At 43.1% G+C, this 20381-nt stretch overlaps 1 protein-coding gene across 2 annotated transcripts in view; it reads left to right on the top strand.

Annotated features, from left to right (window-relative positions):
- PRCP (prolylcarboxypeptidase) overlaps nucleotides 1–19282 on the top strand; it is a 31098-nt gene extending 11816 nt beyond the window's left edge. For both annotated transcript variants that reach the window (XM_080613624.1, XM_080613625.1), the window contains exons 2-9: nucleotides 6415–6555; nucleotides 7655–7756; nucleotides 8066–8247; nucleotides 8927–9084; nucleotides 10415–10587; nucleotides 11211–11375; nucleotides 11538–11725; nucleotides 16242–19282. In XM_080613624.1, coding sequence (XP_080469750.1) covers nucleotides 6415–6555; nucleotides 7655–7756; nucleotides 8066–8247; nucleotides 8927–9084; nucleotides 10415–10587; nucleotides 11211–11375; nucleotides 11538–11725; nucleotides 16242–16446 — 1314 coding nt within the window. In that variant the 3' untranslated portion in view covers nucleotides 16447–19282. The remainder of the gene's footprint in view (nucleotides 1–6414; nucleotides 6556–7654; nucleotides 7757–8065; nucleotides 8248–8926; nucleotides 9085–10414; nucleotides 10588–11210; nucleotides 11376–11537; nucleotides 11726–16241) is intronic.
- Nucleotides 19283–20381: the final 1099 nt, after the last annotated feature.

The raw sequence follows: 20381 nt of genomic DNA, 5'->3' as shown, positions 1-20381 counted from the left end.
GGGTTGGAACTGGATGATCTTAAGGTCCTTTCCAACCCAAACCATTCTATAATTCTATGACTATTTCATATGTGTAGTGGTAACTTGTAACAATAGTCCCTGCCCTCATGGATTTGCAATTTACATGGAGGAAGCAAAGATTGTAAGAGGAAATAACTAATAGTAAGTAGGCTGGAGTTCCACAGCCTGCCAGGAGTAAAACCGGGAATAGCAACACATCAGTGAAATCCCAAAGAGGCTGGTGCCCACACTGCTGTGCACACAGGAGGATATCCTCAGACTATCCTGTATCTTCCTGTCCTCAGGAAATAATTCAGACAGGATGAGCACTCAAAACAACTCTGTGTGTGGAAGGCGGAGCATGGCTGTTAAAACCCCCTGGCTTGATTTCACATGGAATATCCAAGTTTGGGAATATGAAACTATTGTGTAGAGGACTGAAATTCAAGGCATGACAGAGAGGCTTTCAGATGCTCCCAATCTTGCCAGAAACTCAAAAGCATAAAACCGTCAGGTGCTGGTTTACCACCTCTAATGACATGAAATGCTTTGGTTAGAAGCTACCCTGTGAGTTATAGTCTATTTCTGTAAAGACTTGGGTTTGCTGTCCTACCTCTGTGATCACTAATGACCTTAAGGTGCTGCTGAGAAGGAAGTGGGTTTTAGGCCACATGTCCTGTTTTGTCTTTATACTTAGCTCATTGCCATAGTTCCTGAATACTTCCAGGAGTATATTAAGCAGGCTAACATCTGCACAAAAAACATCTGTTGTGTCTTTTCTGTCTTCTCCCCAGGGAAGATGTGTGGCAGAGTGGCTTGCTTTATTTTAAATGGGCTTCAAAACCAACAAAAAACATTAAAAAAACCCCAATCCTGAGATAAGTCATCTTTGAGCTCAACAAAAGCACAATACATGACACATACAGGGTAAAGTCAAGGCAACGTGCCATGTATTCTCAGCAGAAGGCAGCAAAATGGGTTCCATTGTGGGTTTAAGTGGACCAGTCTGGAGAAGGCTCCTAATCTTAAGCTGATGAGCTGCACTTCACTGTACACAGTTTCTCTGAGCTAAAGGATCAAAGCTGCTGAGCTGTGTCTTCAGTCTGGAGCTCTCTTCAGCCTTTGGATGCAGTATCTCATGCTGCCTTCTGCCTTTTTAACCCAACTCTGAGTGCAGTTCTCAGCAGCCATGCTTTGGGTAGTGGCTGCAGTCTTCCATCTGGAGCTGGCTGCTGCTTAAGCAACCTGTTGTGTGTATGTTTGTGTTTTCCCCAAATGCTTTGTGAGTCTTTGAACTGAAAAGATGTGCAGGGAAATGCAGGGTCATTCCTTTTTTTAATCAAACAAGGTTCATGAATATCTTTATACATGGAACTGAACAATCTTTGTCTCACAGCTGTAGGTCTCCAGAGTATTCCCATCCTGCCTACCGCAGCTGACAAAAGCTTCATAGAATCACAGCATGGTTTGTATTGGACTGGACCTTAAAGCTCATCCAGCAGGGACACCTTCCACTAGAGCAGGTTGCTCCAAGCCCTGTCCAACCTGGCCTTGAGCACTGCCAGGGATGGGGCAGCCACCGCTTCTTTGGGCACCCTGAGCCAGCACCTCAGCACCATCACAGGGAAGAACTTCTGCCTAATGTCTAATCTTTGTCTCCCCTCTGTCAGTTTAAAGCCATTCCTCCTTGTCCTGTCCCTACGTTCCAGATTTCTTGTAGGCCCCTTTCTTGTTTCCTTTAAGCTTATGCATAGTTTATTACTTTCAGTACTCCTTTATTAGTAACAGAATGACTCTGTGTCAGTGTTTTATGTACGTCATACTTTCATTTGTAAAACATTGCTGTTGTACTTCTGCTGATGACTGTACCTTCTTCTAACCAAACTTTTGCTTACAGGACCTTAACACTTTAGGCAGTGTAACTGGTTTGGATTAGTCCTAGAATAGTTTATTTTTGGAATGGAACTTTACATGTCATCTGGTCCAACCTCCCACTCCAAGCTGTGCCCATTTCAAAATCACATTAGATTGCTCAGGACCTTGTATGTCCTTCTGACATCCTGGCAATAACTGTAATTATGAGTATTGTAATTAGAAAAACCTCATCTATGCTCATACACCTTTACTATTGTTACTACTAACCAACACATAAGGGATTATAAATGAGGACTAAACTGCTGTTTTCTTTTGTTATTGTGGTCTGGTTGCAAAAGTCATTGCTGGTTTCTTACTCCTTTGCACAAGTGTGGAAGAGAGAAATCTTCTGGTTCATCTTTTGAATGGAATTTGACTTAAAGCTAAAAATACCTGGGTGATTTAAGTTGTAAAATGTACTTCAGACAGTTTGAGGGGTTTATTATCTGTTTGCATACCTGTTCCACAAAGGATGGTGAAAGGAAGCACTTGTTGAATGAGAACCAGCAGCTCCCATAGAATCACAGACTGGTTTGGGTTGGAAAGGACCTTAAGATCACCTAGTTCCAGCCCCATACTGCCATGCTCGGCCTTGTGCTCCTGCAGCGCAGTTTGGCTACACGGCAGCTCCATCTGCTGTTCTTGAGCTGCAGCTCTCCCTCTGTGGCCAAACCTTTGTATTGATTCTTGTGCTTCTTCACTTCGCATGTGCTCTGACTTAGTACACTTTCAAACAGATTTTACTCTTGTGAGGAGATATTCCTTGGGACACCTTCAAAACTGTGTTTTGATGTTCTGGATTCAAAATATCCTTGAGTTTCTTGGCAATGACCAGCAGTTGTGACATCTCCCTCTTTCCCCGACTGCTTCATCACATTAGGGTTTTTATTTTTAAGTCATATTATGTGTCTTACCCTTGCAAAGACAAGTTACTACAAGCTATGAAGCCTCATCACCTAGCAATAAAGAAGTTCCTGCTCTTCTGTTGACTAATAGGTACTTGTGACTTTTTCTTCCGAAGAAGTCTGGACTTGTCTGTGCTGTTTGGGGTTTTATATGGCTTCATAGTTTGTGTTATGTATATGATGGACAGAGGCAATTCAGCTGCCATGAAGCTATCAATAGTTTACATCTTGAGGGAGAAATGGGAAAGAAGATGACAGTGAGTGAGTCTACAGTGTGGCTCAGGATGAAGATGGAGAAGCTTGACACGGTGGTCAGTGTGGTTACTAAAACTGGCAAAGAAAACTTAAATTCCTATACTTTTCTCTCCCTCACTATTAAGAGGCAGACTCAATAGAGAATTGTGGTTTGGGGCTTGTTTTGTGGGAGTACACTGACAGATCCCATCGCAAGGAAACTGCAGTAAATCATATCTCTAACTATATAAATGAATATATAAAATTAGCTATCACTTGGAAAGATATTCCTATTGGAACAGTACTATCCTAACTTGCTAGCTCTTATGGAATAGGAGCAGTAAGATGGGCTTTAGAATCTGCTCTGCACAATACCCCACTGAATAAACTCAGCCTGGTGTCGAAAGGATGCTTATCTATTAAATTACTCTGATTTTTCTCTCCTTATATTCTGCTTTCTATTGTATCATATAATCATAGAATAGTATGTTTGGGTTTTGTCTGTTGCATATTAAATCTGCCAGCACTGAGAATGTTTTGGTACATATCTTTGTAGTCCAGGAGAGTTAAATGCTTTTTGTAGTCTTGTAGTTGGTGCTGTGGCTTCAGGCAGGAAGGCTGCAGAATCAAGTTTTAAAGCTAAATGTGTAGTTTAGATGTGTCCTGTCTGCCTTTTATGGAATCATGAGCCTGTTTTTTTCTGTGTCTGGCTAGCAGCCTAACCAGACAAGTTAAATAGGAAAAGAAACTTCTCCTCTTTACAAGCAGACCTGGAACAAAAGATGTGTCAGTAGTACGTCTAATAGTGTTGGAGTTTAATAAACTGTACTGTGATTTTTATTAGAGGTGCCTTATCCAGTCCCTTGTCTTTAATTGTTGCAAGGTCTTATAACCAAAAACTTCCAGTTGCTGACCTTGTTCTGCCTTTCTGCATCTAATCACTCTTATGCCTGATGTAGAAAGTGAAACTAAAACTGATAACTATGCAAATCAAAAAGAAGCAGGTGAGTTGTCAAGGTAAAATAAGCCAGCATGTGTTGTCAGCACTTTTCAGTGTCAGAGCCCTCAAATACGTGTACAAGAACATCATCATGTACTTAGGAGTAAGTAGTATATGGTCCCACTGAGCAAAACTGTAGGACATACGTAAATAGGTTTTATCTGGTTGTGGAAGCAGTCACAGACATCAGCTCATTCAGGGTGAAGACCTTGTCTCTTCTATCTGTCAAGACCATGCATGGATCTTCGGCTGTGCCAGCTGCTCTGCTAACAGTGAGCTGCAACACAGCTCTCACTTCAGCCTGAAAGTGAGTAAGCTGTGGGAGTTTGGAAATGACACATCACAGCAGATTGTGTTTCTTAAGTTCCTGTGCTCCCTTTGACCCAAAACAAGTATAAGTACATGGCTTGGAGTACTGGATCCTGTAGGCTGAGAGTTAGGCTTTCCTGAGCTGGTTGGAGGAACCTGCCTCACAGTTGGATCATCATAGGATCACAGAGTGGTTTGGGTTGGAAGATCATCAAGTTCCACAGGCAGGGACACCTTCCACTAGAGCAGATTGCTCCAAGCCCCGTCCAACCTGGCCTTGAACACTGCCAGGGATGGGGCAGCCACAGCTTCTCTGGGCACCCTGTGCCAGCGCCTCAGCACCCTTACAGGGAAGAGCTTCTGCCTAAGAGCTCATCTCAGTCTCCCCTCTGGCAGGTTAAAGCCATTCCTCCTTGTCCTGTCCCTACAGGTTCTTGTCCAAAGCCCCTCTCCAGGTTTCCTGTAGCCCCTTTAGGCACTGGAAGCTACTCTAAGGTGTCCCTGGAGCCACCTCTTCTCCAGGCTGAACCAGCCCAGCTCTCTCAGCCTGGCTTCATAGCAGAGCTGCTCCAGCCCTTGGAGCATGTCCATGGCCTCTTCTGGACTCGCTCCAACAGCTCCGTGTCCTCCTTACGTTGTTGCTCCAGAGCTGGACACAGGACTGCAGTGGGGTCTCATGAGAGCACAGTAGAGGAAAGAATTCCCTCCCTCAACCTGCTGCTCAGGCTCTGGGGATGCAGCCCAGCACACTGTCACTACTCTAACAGTGCTGGAATTTGTGTGTGTTTTACTACTTTTTAATACTTACTTGCAGATGTTCTCAAAACAGGAAATGTGCAGAGTTGGTTCCTGGAGCATCTGAGAGATTTAGCAGAGGTGTTGATGTAAAGGCAAATGAGTGAGCAGAGATCTTCAAGCCAGCAGATGTCAGGCTGTTACTGCCAGCAGGAAACTGGAAGGAAACGATGATGCTCTGTGCTTGACAAATCAGATTGGGAAGCTACAGCTTACCTTCAGCTGCTGAATAGAAGTAGTGATGATTTATGAATACATGGTAACTAAACAGGATAGTTCTTCTGGACTAGTTTTATGTTTTGGTTTAGTTTTTATAGTAAAAGCTTGTGTGGGTATTTCAGGCTTTTATGCCTGTGCAGGGAGTTACATTGTAAAAGCAACTGAAACCCTCCAGTATGGATGCACACTTAAGAGAAGGGGATAGCGTGTATCAACTGGGATGGTGCATACAATGCAGTGCAAACTGACCTTAACTGAAATTGATCTCTGATGAGGGAATGAAGCTGACACTGTGGGGTTTGGTTAGGTGCTATGTGTGGGCTTGCAGTGTTTGTAAGGCAGTGGAAAGAATTGGGGAGAGTATGTGGATTAGTGAAAATGCAAGGAGAGAAGGAGAAGCCTTTCACAAAACTATCTGAACTAGCACAAGAACTATGGAGAACTAGTGTGTTTTCTAAGAATAATAATAATTATAACGAAACCCAAACCGAAATCCCACCCACTTCCTAACAGGAATCTGTTTAAATTTGAACCTTATGCCAGAAGAGGGAGAGAAGAAGGAGGTGTTGGGGTTTTTGTTTGGTTTGGTTTTGTTTGCTTTGGGTATTTTTATAAGTAAGGCTAGTAAGGAATTTTCCTAAGACTCAAAACACTGCAAGACAATGACTCTTTACTTGTTGATGGAGTTGTATTACATCAGATACTTTGTGACCCTTCAGCAGATATATCTGGTTGCCAAAGTATATTTAGGATAGCTCATGTTGAATATGATGCTGTAAAAAAGGCATGGATTTAGTCTTTACTGGCTGAAAATAGCATTTTTCTTTCAGCACATGCATCTGTAATTTTGGCTGCATTTCTTTGTAAAGCAGAATTTTCATGTATTAGAAATATAAATTAATTCAATGTCATAATGATTTTTATCTTTGTAGAACTTCTTTCTGTCTTTATTTTCTATCTGCAAAGTGACCGTCAGCACCTCCAGTGGACTCCAGGAGCAATCTCAGCTTTCTGACCTTGTTTTTCGTGTTGTTACAGATTGACCACTTCGGATTTGATGAAGATCTTACATTCCAGCAGCGGTATCTAATAGCAGATCAGTACTGGAAGAGAGACAATGGACCAATACTATTTTATACAGGCAATGAAGGAGACATCACCTGGTTCTGCAACAATACCGTATGTAGAAAATAGGTTCTTGAATTAGTTTTTCTTTCCAGGGGTGGCATACTGAAAAAAATAAGGAAAAACAAGGTGACAGTGTCAGAATATCATTTAAAGAGGTGGTTGGAATGGTTATGGTTGTTATAGGAGGAAGAAGCTGAACAAAAGCACAGAAACTTTTAAGGGGTTCAGGATCCTGTTCAAAGCCCATAGAAATCAAAGGGATGTACTTGTATTAACTTATTGGGTAAGTGACGAAAACTTACAGAGAAACATAAGGTACTCCAAGCTAAGAATGTAAAAAATTTGGCCCAAATTCCACCTATTCCTAGTATTTTAGAGTCCCTAAATAAAATGGGACATTTTGTTAGTGCTTTGTCCTCTATGAGAAAAATGTGAAATGAAATGAAGGGGACTGGAAATCAAAGATAAATGATTCTTGTTCTCTGACAAGACCTGTGAAGCTTTTACTTTCCTGACTGATACAAATACAGAATGGAGTGTGTGGGTATTTTTCACTGCTTCAAGCCAAAGTACCAGTAGCACAACAGCAGGTGGCATGTGCTGAGCTGAAAGCAACCAGGGACTGCTTACGTTGTTCTGTCAGCAGGCAATCTCTGTCTGACTCTTTCCATAACTGGTGTAACAAGCTGCTGTCAACAAGTAATAACAAGTTGCAGTTAGTTAGGAGTTGAAAGTAAGTGTATTGCAATGCTCTAGGTTATTGTTTACTGCCAAACAGATTGTGTGTTCTGTAATGTAGCCCTAACTCAAATGCATGCTCTTCTCCTGGAGTATTTATTTCCTATGGGTTAAGCTCATACCATAGGAGTTCTGGCCTGTGTGTACTCACAAAACAATACTGTTTAATATTTTTCAGCATTAAAATACACGTATTTTCTTTGTATGTGTCCCTGTCTCTGGGGGGATATCAGTTTTGTGTGGTTTACTTCATTGATACTTTAAAGCCAAATTGCACTCTGTCTTTCTGATTGTATTTTGATAGTGGTGCCTTTCTAATCAAAGAATAAGAGTTGGAATACACTAGACTGAAAGCAGAGACTTTGAAAAGAATTGATTTAGCTTATTTGAATGCTTGTTTTCCTCCAACCAGGGTTTTATGTGGGATGTGGCTGAAGAACTTAATGCCATGTTGGTATTTGCTGAACATAGATATTATGGAGAATCTTTGCCATTTGGGAATGAGTCTTTCAGTGTAAGTGTTGTCTTTTGTCTTCCTTAGATGTTTTCTATGCAAACATAATGCTGCCTATTGTAATTCTTATCTGTGCAATGACTTTTTACCCCAGTGAGATTCAAATGTGTTAGAAGATCACAACTATTTTTGTAACTATCAATGCTGGGGTAAAAGGAAAAATCATTCTGAGATTTTCTGGCACTTTAAGGCACTTAAGACCTGCAAAGAAAATTCCATTTGTTATCAGGAACAGATTTGGAATTCTACACCTGCTGTGGGGGATACAAAGGCTGCTGCTGAGAATCATCCCTGCTTTCTTTGTCTCAGGATTCCAAGCATCTGAATTACCTGACATCAGAACAAGCTCTGGCAGACTTCGCAGTACTCATTGAGTACTTAAAGATGACCATTGCAGGAGCCCGTTACAGCCCTGTCATAGCTATAGGAGGATCTTACGGAGGAATGCTTGCAGCCTGGTTTAGGATGAAGTACCCCCATGTGGTAGTTGGGTGAGTGTACTCATCCTGCTCAATCACAGAGCAGGCATTTGTTACTTCCATGCTATAAATACTACAGCACTGGGTGAAGTACCATTGATTTGTCACTACTTGAGAGGAAGAATTAAGTTACTTTCAGTTTGGAAAGAGGCACTGTTTGGCTAATAAAGACAATTGTAGGTCAGTGGGTACTGAATGGTGTATATTTTCAGAGCTATCTATTAAAACAATTATTAACACCTACTACGCACAATTTTTTTTTTGAGGGTCATCAAACTTCCTGATGACTTGAGGCAGGTCTTTAACCTCTTCAATGCCTTAATTCTCCTCTGGAAAACAGGAATAGCAATTCCCCTGCATTTGTCTGCTGGAGAGTAGAATTTTGTGGGCAGGGGCTCTCTTCAGCTGAGTCTGCACAATGCATTTTGAGAAAGACCTAGTTGCTAGATGAGAATTGAAAATACTTAAGCAAGTCTGAATTCCTGCATTATATGTTTACTGGTACCTTTGTACTAGTGTTGAGGACTCCCAGTCTTCAACAGCCTTTGCATGCAGACCTATGGAATTTATTTAGTTAATTTGCCTAGAACACAGTGTCCAAGCTGAATTACAAATTCTACTTTGATCCTGGCTGTGGGAGGGTGGAAGCTCAATTTGCAGAGGTTCAGGATGTCTTTATGTGCCTTTGCAGAGCTCTGGCAGCCTCTGCCCCCATCTGGCAGTTTGGTGATTTGGTTCCATGTGGCACTTACTTCAGCATAGTGACCAATGATTTCAGAAAGAGTGGAACAGGCTGTGCAGAAAGTATCCGGAATTCCTGGAATGCCATTAACAACCTTTCCTTAACAGGTAAGACCTCCTCAGTACTCTTTCTAGAGGGTTGTATTGTTCAGGATTCTGTTGTAGAAGCACAGAATGATTTGGGTTGAAAGGGATCTTAAAATTATCCAGTTCCAACCCCCTGCCATGGGCAGCGACATCTTCCACTAGAGCAGGTTGCTCCAAGCCCCTTCCAGCCTGTCCTTGAACACTTAGCAGGCTTGTGTTATGGCTTTCACCTGTGTATGTATTGGGTTTTTTTGAAACTATACTCTTTAGTACTGGAAAATGCCAAATGAACTTAGCACTGTTTTCTCTTTAATGTCTGCGTTGTTGGATCACAACTTCATTCAGGCCTGGTGCGAATCAGAATCCAGGTCCGGAGATCCCTAAGGTCTGACAGGAGCTGACTGCAGATCAGAACCTCAAGGCTTGTATGCCTTTTCAGCAAAGCAGGCCAGGTAGTTGTTACTCTATTAAAAAAAAAAAGTAGTTTAAATGCCAGCTGAGGCAACTGGGTGCAGAAAATCACTGAAATCCTTATGGATGCTGCATCACTGGCAGTGTTCAAGGCCTGGTTTGACAGTGCCTTGGGCGACATGGTCTAGTGTGAGGTGTCCCTGCCCATGGCAGGGGGTTGGAACTGGATGATCTTAAGGTCCTTTCCAACCCAAACCATTCTGTGATTCAATTCTCAGGACTCTGTCGTACTTGATCTCTTAAGGGTCTCTTCCAACCTAAAATGATTCTATGATTCTACAGCTACCTTAGAGGAGGTTGTAGCAAGGTGAGTGTTGATGTCTTCTCTCAAGTACCAAACAATAGAATGAGATGAAACAGCCTCAAGTTGCACCAGGGAGGGGTTTAGGTTGGATATTAGGAAATATTTCTTTGCCAAAAGAGCTGTTAAGCATTGGAACAGGCTGGAACAGGGTGGAATCACCATCCCTGGAGGTATTTAAGACATGTAGATGTGGTGCTTGTGGACTTGGCAATGCTGGGTTAACTGGTGGACTTAAGGTTCTTTTCCAACCCAAATGATTCTATAATTCTGTATTGCATTCACATCTAGTTTGGAACTACCTGATCTTTAGAGTCCCTTCCAACCCAAACCATTCTGTGATGTCTGTCCTTGCTTTTTTAGGTAGTTATCTTACCTGTGACATACCCATACACTGAAGTATGCAGATTTTTTCTCTTCACTTAGAGATGCTGACTAAAATCTGATCTGCTGTGCTTGTATGTATGTTGAATAATTTCTCCAGGTTAGCTGTAAGTGAAACTTGCTTTTAGCAGCAACACAACTGACCTATGTGTTAATAACACAATACACTAATTATTATTTTATCTCTTATTAAAGATGCAGGTTTACAGTGGCTTTCCAACACATTCCTGTTGTGCAACCCATTAAAAAGTCCTCAGGATGCTGTTCTACTAAAAAACTGGCTGAGTGAAACATGGGTAAACTTGGCTATGGTGAACTACCCCTACAAAGCTGACTTCTTGCAGCCTCTGCCAGCTTGGCCTATACAGGTAATTGAGAATCAGTGTCTCGTAGAATCAAGCATTTGGTTTAACTAATTCCCTGCAAACCTTAAAACCTACTTGGAATGGAAAAATGTGAAAGCTGTGCTCTGACCTTGTCTGTAGGGAACAAGGGAGGGATCCACTTCCTAGCTTCCACAATGAAAATGATGGAAAAGATTACACAGGGGGAGGGAAGGATAGTAAGTTTGCTTCTTGGCCAATGCAAGCTGTGCACCTTCCAACCCCAATCTATACGTGGAGCTTCTTTGTTATATATTTGCATGTGTTATCTTTCCTTACAGAAGAGCTAAACACTTTATGATCAGTTTTAAAGTATGGAAAAGGGATTGAAAAGCTTGCTGAATGAAATATTAAGTTTGCACTGTTTATAAAAGTTTGCACTGTTTATAAATGTTTTTAATCAGGAAATGTAAAGTTTTAGGTTCCTCATAGTAGCATCTACTATGCAAATGGATACTCCTTTTTGTGATAATGCTCAGGGTATATCATTGCAAAGAAGAATGCTGTCTGGAAGTAGACTGACTGTATTTTGACAAGTAATCGATACCCTATCAGGTATCATGTATTTATCATTCTTATAGATTTAGACTCTTCCTTCTCTGTTTCAGGAAGTCTGCAAGTTCTTGAAGGATCCCAGTCTCCCTGACAAGTTGTTGCTGCAGAATGTTTTCCAGGCAGTAAATTTGTACTACAATTACTCAGGAGGAGTCTCATGCTTAGATATGTCTGAGACTGCAACAAAGAATTTGGGCCAGATGGGTTGGTACTATCAGGTATGCACTCTATCCTTTCTAAATTGCAGCCCAGTGAGGTTTTTGAGCTGGAGCTGATGAGAATTGACAAGTCATTCAGCTGTCAAATGCTGTATGAGCTTTTTTATTGAAGCACTAACAGTCTCCTGGGAATGCATCTTGTTGCCCTACTCATTCTTTCAGGCTTGCACTGAGATGGTGATGCCCATGTGCACAGATGGTGTCAATGACATGTTTGAGCCTCAGAAATGGGATTTTGATGTACTTTCAGAAGAGTGTTACAGGCTGTGGAGAGTGAGGCCTCGCCCGTCTTGGATTCTGTCTATGTATGGAGGGAAAAACATCAGTTCACACAGCAACATCATCTTCAGGTGAGCCTTGTTTCAGCTTCAAGTGGAGTCTTCCACCAGTTAGTGTTTTCAGTGCAGAGAGCCTGCACTAATGATCTGTCTCCAGCTGAATAAAAGATAGGCATGCTTTGTGTTGCTCGAGACTAATATAGTGGCCAGAGAAGCCAACAGTTCTGTCACTGTGACTCTAAAAGAAAGGTCTGGGTTGGGATGCTGCCAGCTGTTGTTCTTCCCATATGGAATCCTTACCTTGTGGCCAAAGTCCAGGTTTCCCATGCTGGTAAATCTCTCTAGCTTTTCTGAAGCCAAAGCACTGTCTTTTCAACATAAAAGGAAAGTCTAAACAAGCTCTGGCTATAACACAGCATCACAATCACTGAAATTGTTGCTCTGGGTGATAGCCTTGCAGAGGAGCTGGTGTGACGTTCCTTTTTCCTTTTGATACAGAAAAGAGAGGGAAGTAACTTGGGGAGCTTTCCTGTTACTGCCAATTGCCCTTTTCTTTTAGTGGTAATTTGGCACGTTTCATACAAAGAGATGTTCCCATTCTAGACAGGCATATTGCTAATACAAAAGTTTGTCTGAAACACATTTGTATTGGGACAAGAAGTGTTTCAGTCTAGCGCATGCTGCTTGCTTTCCACTCAGTCTTCACTTCAGCCTTCCTTATTTTTAAGGTTAAATTCTGCTTTCCTTAAAGGGAGGTTCATGTAGCTGTACTTCTGCTGTGAGGTGATACAGAGCTAAGCTAAGTACTGGCTGTTGGTCAGGTTGTTGGATGGTAATGAGGCATTTAATAAACCTATTGAAGCCTGTGCTTCAGGATTCTGACTTGCTGTGCAGATTCCCCACTGTGGGCAGCTCCTGGAGATATATATATATGTGTGTGTGTGTGTGTGTATTCCTTTGTACTGTGGCTAAAACTGTGCAAGGCCTTTTAAAAAACAAAACCTGCATTTATTTAAACTAGAATCAGTCTGTTGGACCTGGTAAAGAGGTGTGTATTTTAAAAGCAGAAAGTCCTTACTTGAACTGGGGATTATGCTCTGGATTTCAGCTGTTAGCCTTGGTCTGTTTGGCTCCAAAGGCCTGCTGCTTTCTTCTTGTTTGCCTCTTGCTGTTTCTGTCCCAGCAGGATATCTGCTTTAGAGTGAGAAATTCCACCCTTTTTTGGAGAACTTTTTAATAATGAAGTAAAAATTGTTGGTTTAACTTATTTCCTGCAGGGTGTTCTTATTTCCAAGGCCTCACAGCTCTCTGTAAAGTAGAAATCTGCTTTGTAGCGATGGACAAGCAAACAAATCTAAATAAGTGTTTAAGAATTTATGCCAGCTGAAGGAGCTTGAAATGAGAAAAGCTTGAAAGCAATCAAATGAATGGAGCAGTGCTGTACACACAAAGCTGGGTTGTTTCTCTTCAAACAAATACATTGTCAACACTGTACATTTATATAAGAGCCTTTTATTCTTGAACACTACAGAGTGCTTTCCAGAAATTATCCCTATGTTTACCAGGGAAAGCAGCTCCCTGTGGGGTGAAAGCTTCAAGTGTCAGGCAACTTGCACTGCACTGTAGTGCAGGGAGGGGAAAAATACTCCTTCTGAAGAGAACCAGTGTAGGATGGATTTATCCAGGATGCTTAAACTGGTGTTGTTGCTTCTCCCTCTGTGAGCAGTGCATCACTCTGCAGATTCACACTGGTGGATGGTATGTTATCAATGCAGGAATCTCCTTTCTTGGAGGTATGTGGTGTGTCAGTGGTTACTTAGCTGTAAGCTGTCCTGGGCAGCACAACCTTATTAAAACACTGGTTTGAGGGAATTGGGGTTTTCAGAACCCGTTTTGCCCTTTGTCTTCCAGCAATTTCCACTCTTGCTGGAACACACTGTGTTCTTGGTGTGGAAGTGCTGAGTCTTACAGGAACACACTGTGTTCTTGATGTGGAAGTGCTGACTCTTACTGGAACACACTGTGTTCTTCTTGTGGAAGTGCTGCACAATGGAAGTGGCATTTTAACACTGTTCATGCAGGTGGTGGCAGAGAGCAGTTGATAGTCTTGTCATCGACATATTGTGGTAGTCAGAGTCAGCCCAGGTTATATCAGGCAGCACAGAATTTGGGGTGCACACTGTAAAAACTGATGGGTTTTCGGTCTGGATGGATCACAGCTAGGCTGTATGTTTCAGAGTTAGGGCACCCACCTAGTTCTGCACTGGCAGGGGAGAGGCAGCAAGTGAAGCTTCTGTTTAGAGAGGTACTGGAGCTATGTGCAGAAGGGGGGATTGTTAGTATAAGAGAAGGGAATGGAGGAAAAGAAGGCTGGCTGAAGAGAAAAGGTGAGAGGAAAAATGTTAATGAAAGGAAACTTGGCAGTTGTGGAAAGTGAGCATGTTTAAAAAGGGATACACAGACAGTGCTGCTATGATTGCCCAGAACAAGGAGTGGTTTTACACACCAGGCTGGAGGGCTGAGCAGGCTCTGAGAAGATGATAGGAAAGGGAACATTTTGCTGTGGGATAGGCAGGGCCCTATTTATGATGTCAAGGCAATATTATGAATTGAAAACAGGACTAATGTGCTGATATTTTGCATTAGTTTCTGAACCCCAGCTTGCCACTGCTGAAAAGGAATAGCAGACTTCTTTATTCTCTTCTATGACTTCTGTTTATATTGGGGAAACTCGTGTCCTGTAAGATGGACAACTGAGTACTTATGTGTATGCTTAGTTTAACACGAATAATCTATTCCAGTTGTTACTGAATCATTTTACTCCATGTAACTGCTATGGGTTATGGTTATTTTGTGGCGAGCCCTCCCCTCAGCAAGTACCACTTCCCAACCTGCTTCAGTGCCTCTGGTGCCATCACTTGGCAGGAGCTGCAGAGGATGCAGCCAGAAGCTCCCAGAAAAGCCAGAGCCAGGGTTGTTTTCTTGTGCCACGCTTACTTTCCACATGATTGGGACCAAAAGATACAAGTTCATGTACGTCTTGGGTCTCTCAGCAACTCATCCCCCTGTTGCCAAGGTGCTCTGCTGATTCACGCGATCTTTTAAATCCAATGCTTCTTCCTTTGGGCAGCTCTGGATGCTTTTTGTTCTGCAGATACAAAATGTTTCTCTTCTAAGTCATATTGGGAATCACTGAAAACAAAGAAGTACGGGGGGGTTTTAATGAAGAAACAAAGCATGAGTTCAGCCCTCATCAGCCTTTTAGTTATTTCTACAAAACTCTTTCTTTACTCATTATTTCTTCCTATTGTTTTCTAGTGCTGCCATTGTGGTATTTTTCTTGCTGCTTATCTCTTAATCACCAAGGATGTTTTAGGATCCTCCTAGAAATTTACACTGCCATACTATAGCCCATTTCTAATACTTCCTTTAGTGAGCAGGTCCAGTGTAATTAAGTAAGGAACAGATCTAGATCTGCATAGTTCCATAAGTACACGGATGTTGATTTCTTTGTGCAGAAAGATGGACCACTTGTGGGAAGAAAATTGTGGTAAAGGAAAATAAAATACAGTAAGTCCAAAGCTACAAATGAGTTGCAAACCTCTCACCCTAGTTCAGCCATTGGCTTGCTCTGTGAACCAGGCATATTTTGGAGCCAGGTTTACAGTGCAAGAAATCTCTTAAGTGATTTGGGGTGAGGGAGGAGGGGGGAGTAAATTGCATTAACTTGTCCTGTCACACAGAGTCAGTTTAGATGGTTTCTTGAGGGATAAAAGCTTTATTTTAATATGGTGGTTGTTAGAAATAAGGGAACTAGCGGTGTTCAAGGCCAGGCTGGGCAGAGCCCTGGATGACGTGGTTTAGTGGGAGGTGACCCTGCCCATGGCAGGGGGGTTGGAACATGATGATCCTAAGGTCCTTTCCAACCCCAACTATTCTATGATTCTAATCTCATATTCTATGATGACTAACAGAAGGTCCAAGGGTTTCTCTGTAAAGCCAGGTTGGCACCCAGCTGAGACAGGAACTTCCTGAAAATCCAGCTCTAATTGGTCCAGTTGGTTGTTAGTTTATGGCAGACTGAACAAGGGAAGCAAAGTGATTTGGTTTGAGAATTTGCTCATGTGTTGGTACAGGGGACCTGAACCTTTTATAACAAAGGCAGGTGGCAGCCAGAGACTGTGGCACTATTATATCTGAGCAAGCAGATAATGACAGGCGTGTAGCCCTGCTTAAACTGCAATAGCTCATACCTCTGTAAGGAAGGATCCTCTCAGCAGAGGGATGGGCGCAAGGCACTGAGACAAGGCTGAGTGTTTCTGTTCTTTACTGTGAGGGTGCTGAGGCGCTGGCACAGGTTGCCCAGAGAAGCTGTGGCTGTCCCATCCCTGGCAGTGTTCAAGGCCAGGTTGGACAGGGCTTTGGAGCAACCTGCTCTAGTGGAAGGTGTCCCTGCCTGTGGCAGGGGATTGGAACTGGATGAGCTTTAAGGTCCCTTCCAACCCAAACCATTCTGTGATCCTATGAAAGCTAGTGATGAGTTGACTGCTGTGCAGATGTACCCTAATGAGATGCTTTTTCCTTACAGCAACGGTGGCCTGGACCCATGGTCTGCAGGTGGGGTGACCCAGAACATCAGCGATTCCCTCGTAGCAATTGTGATCCCAGATGGAGCCCATCACCTGGACCTGCGCAGCCGCAACCCTTTGGACCCCAAATCAGTGCAGCATGCTCGAGCCTTGGAAATCTGCTTCATGAAGCAGTGGATTAAAGAGGCCAGGCACAGCCACTGAAGTGGTGCTGCAGCAACTGTGGCCACTGTACCTCTGCTGGCTTTGCCTAGGAGTAGGGCCAGGCCCTATCACATGGTCATTTGAACGTTTCACTCCTGCTTCCTCGCCTGTGTTGCAGTGCTAATTAACCATTGCTTGTGCCCATGAGAAGCAGGCAGCAGATGGATGGAGAGCATTCTCAGATAGCAAATTTCAGGCAAAGGATGGGTTGAGCTGCCTGTCCTGGCTTGCTTTCCTCTTCTGCTCTTCTCAAATGCTGTACTTTACCATGAAGTAGACAGCTCTTGTTCTAGGGCTGATGCCTTCCTCATTGTGCTAGGTGGTTGTCTTCACTGCTGGTATATACAGTGGATTTAAATGGCAGTGCTGTTGATGATGAAACTCCTGCTGTCTTCAGTGGTTTTGGATTTCAGACATCTTCACCTGCTATAAACATCAGGAGCAGGGTGATGATGAGGAGCAGGAATCACATCTTAATGTGTTGCTTGATAGGGAAGGCATTAGGAAACTGGCTGTGCTGTTTGTAAAGAAACCAAACAGTCGTTCCCCTTGGGAATCAATGCTGGAAAAGAAGTAAATATTTCCTTTTTCCTTAGCTTTCTGGCAGCTTATTAATCAAAGCTGCCTCAGGTGGCTTTTCCATTCTGTGCTGTACTGAATGGTCAGGGCTGGGCCCAGACTCACTCTGCTGATAACTGGCTGAGCATGCACAATCTGCAGCAGGGTTTTGTTTCTGCCTTTGCTTGTTTGTCCCGATTCCAAAATATCTGCCACTGTGATGATGGTTGCCAAAGAAAACTGGGTATATCTTGTGTCTGTGTATGTGTGTGTGTTTGTGTGTGTGTGTATCCCCCACAAACACTTAGTTCTTTCAAGCCAGGAAGCTTTCGAAGCTATTCTCTTGAGCAAACGTGACACTTGTGCTGGCTACATCTTATGAAGTGACAAATAATAGGGGCTGTGCCTTGTGTGGGTTCTTCCCTCCCCCCCACTTTGTGCATTGTTCACATTCTGCATGATCTGTTTGCTGATGGCTCCTCAATAAAAGCCTTTCTAAACAAAAATTGTTTGCAGGACAAACTATTGAAAGCTCAGAGCACAGCTTTCCCCTTGGAGCAGCGCGGAGCCTGATGCTGAGCTCACCCAGCCAGGTGCACTGGCCTTTCTGTAAGGCTTCCAAACTGCCCTGATTCATGGGACAGCATATTTGACATTAATAAATGGCTGGGGCAGTCCCCTTGTCTTCCAGCTTTGGCTTCATTCACACTGAAGCCCTTCTACAGAAAGGAGACTTGGCAGCTTAAAGGGCACCTCTATTTCAGAAAGACTCAGGCAAGGCTTCTTTTCCCCAGGCTCTTAAAATTCCAGTTCTATGGAAAAGTTCTCTCAGCTTTGATATGCCTGATGGTTGAGTGTTTTCCTAAGACACCACGTGGCCTTTTCTGTTTCCAGCCGTTTCTCATCCTTTGGGAACAAAGGGAACCCAACACTGAAATTCTACCTTTTAAAACCCTCCTGTGCATCTTCTTCCCAACCGAGTTCCTGGCATTCCCTTGTCTTGTGTTCTGCAATCAGCACCTCTCATGCTCTTGAGCAAGGTAGTTCCTATAGAGAAAAAGAGCAGAAAGGAACTACAGGGGGAAAAGGAAGAGTTATGTGGAAGTTGCCTGCTGCCTCAAAGCTGTTGGTAATCCCTTCTCCCATGGTTCCAGTTCTTGGTTCTCTGCTGTAAATGTGCCCCAGTCTCTCACATTTGTACTTTATAACTACATGGTGGCTTGATTCTTTTTCTTTAAACCAATAAAAAAAATACCATTTTCTTAATCAAGGGGGTTACAGTCAAGTGTTTAGAAGTACCATTGTATCATCTGAGATGGTAACTGCTGTGTGGTGATGTCCTGGTTCGTTGCAGGGCAAGGAATGGACCCTACAACAGTAAGTGTAAGTTTGGGGATCACAAATGGCTTAACTGAGCAAGCAAGAGCCTGGTTCTGCTGCTCCCACTGATTGCTTGGGGTGTTACTGCAAGTTCTGGGATAAATACTTCCATGCTGTATGGGGAAAGATGTGGGGATATTCATGCGTTGGGCTGCAAATGGTCCAAGCTAACAGCTACTGTAGGTTGTGGATCAGCTTGTCTCCTCCTCTCTCCCCTGCTGCCTAACTTACTGCCTGAGGCAACAGCAGCTTCTCTGTCGTTTGGGAAAGTACTCTTGTTTCAATCAGAGTAAGTCATTTCAACTTTCTTCTCTCCTCTCTTTTTTCACTCCTTCCATAAGCAGAAAAAAGTTGCCTTTAATAAAGCCTCGAGCCATGCAATTTGAAACTGTGAGAAACAGCATTTAAAGCCCAAAGTTGTTCAGTGGGGTTTCATTTGGGGTTTTCTGTTTGTTTATTGTTAAAAAATCCTACTATTCCATTCAGTTTATGTCTGTGAGACCGATTCAAGTGTGTTTTGGGTCAGGTTCTTACTGCTTGGACCAGCTTAGAAATTAGGTATCTAGAATTAGGTATCTGGCTTTCTGTTATGTTTAATTGCTCTTCCTTTTTCTTTCCCCTCAAGTTGAGTAGTTGAAACTTTAGGTCTTATTTGTCTCAGGCATTCAGAATTAACTTAAACCCTGTGTACACATCTCTGTGCTACTGAGGACTTTCTGTGGTGTTTGGCTACCTCACCTGAATCTTAGCTCTCCTGCTTGTTTCATGCAGGTGGGAACAGACTGGGCTATGGGAAATGACTGATTTCCCCTTCCAGGTGTGTGATAATGGGCCGTACTAAACTCAGGTTTAGGTATTGTGGAATAGTTAGGGGTTGGAAAGGACCTTAAGATCACCTATGTGCCATGTGTCATAAATGACTGGAATGAAAATGATGATATTCCCTACTCCTTGGGGAAAATGCAGAAGGAAAAAGAATGATTCCTCAAAGCATGAATCTTACTGGTGCAACTGCAGTTTGTATCAATAAAAATGCATTCAAATACTGATATGTGGGTTACTGGCACTGGGTTTCGTTTTGCAAGGACATGGATTTTTATCCCTTGGCAGATTTGGAGTTCTGCAAATAACATTGTCTGGTTTGTGCTTGATTCTGAGGGAATGGGAGGAAAAATAGTTAAGGAAATCCCCAGGTTCCACGTGGTGCAGTACAGGGTGAGCCTGCACTCGCTTGGCAGCTCTCACTTCAGAGGTTTAGCTGTGGGGTGAGGAGCAAGTTTGTCACAGAATGGTTTGGGTTGGAGGGGACCTTAAAGCTCCTCCTATTCCACCCCCCTGCCACGGGCAGGGACACCTTCCACTGGACCAGGTTGGTCCAAGCCCCTGTGTCCAACCTGGCCTTGAGCACTGCCAGGGATGGGGCAGCCACAGCTTCTCTGGGCACCCTGTGCCAGCGCCTCAGCACCCTCATAATGAAGAGCATCTTCCTTATATCTAATCTGAATCTCCCTCCTTGTCCCCAGGGCTGTATCCATGTGTTCCCTCTGTAGGCAGAGCAGTCTCCCAGGAGGGCGTTGCTGCTCTCAGGGGCTTTGCCCTCCGCTGATGCTTTGCAAACCCTTTTGGTTCAATCCCCGCTTTGGAAAATAGGGGCAGTGAAACACTGGGAGTAGCAAATCCCTTCCGTTTGTCTTGTTGTTTTCTAATGTATGCGACCTCTCTGGGTGGTTTAAGCGGTTTAGGTACTTTCTATAAAGGGGATCTTTTAATGACAAAACTAATGTGATTATCTTACCAAGTGTGAGAGGCGCATTCAAGGTTTAAAGAAAATCTGTTAGAATAGCTGAATGTATCTGCTTAATCCTTTCTCTAATGTGGGTGGACAATGCTCTGGGAAGCAATTGGGCTTTCTTTCTTAGAGTAAATGCATGGTCTCCAGAGGTAGGAACTTGTTTGCAGCTCTTTATACCCTTATGCTTCACCTTCCAGGGAATACA

This window comes from Psittacula echo, assembly GCF_963264785.1.
Source record: "Psittacula echo genome assembly, chromosome: 3".
Lineage (NCBI taxonomy): Eukaryota > Metazoa > Chordata > Aves > Psittaciformes > Psittacidae > Psittacula > Psittacula echo.
The sequence above is the reverse complement of the archived record's forward strand: the minus strand, read 5'-3'. Positions and strand labels throughout refer to the sequence as shown.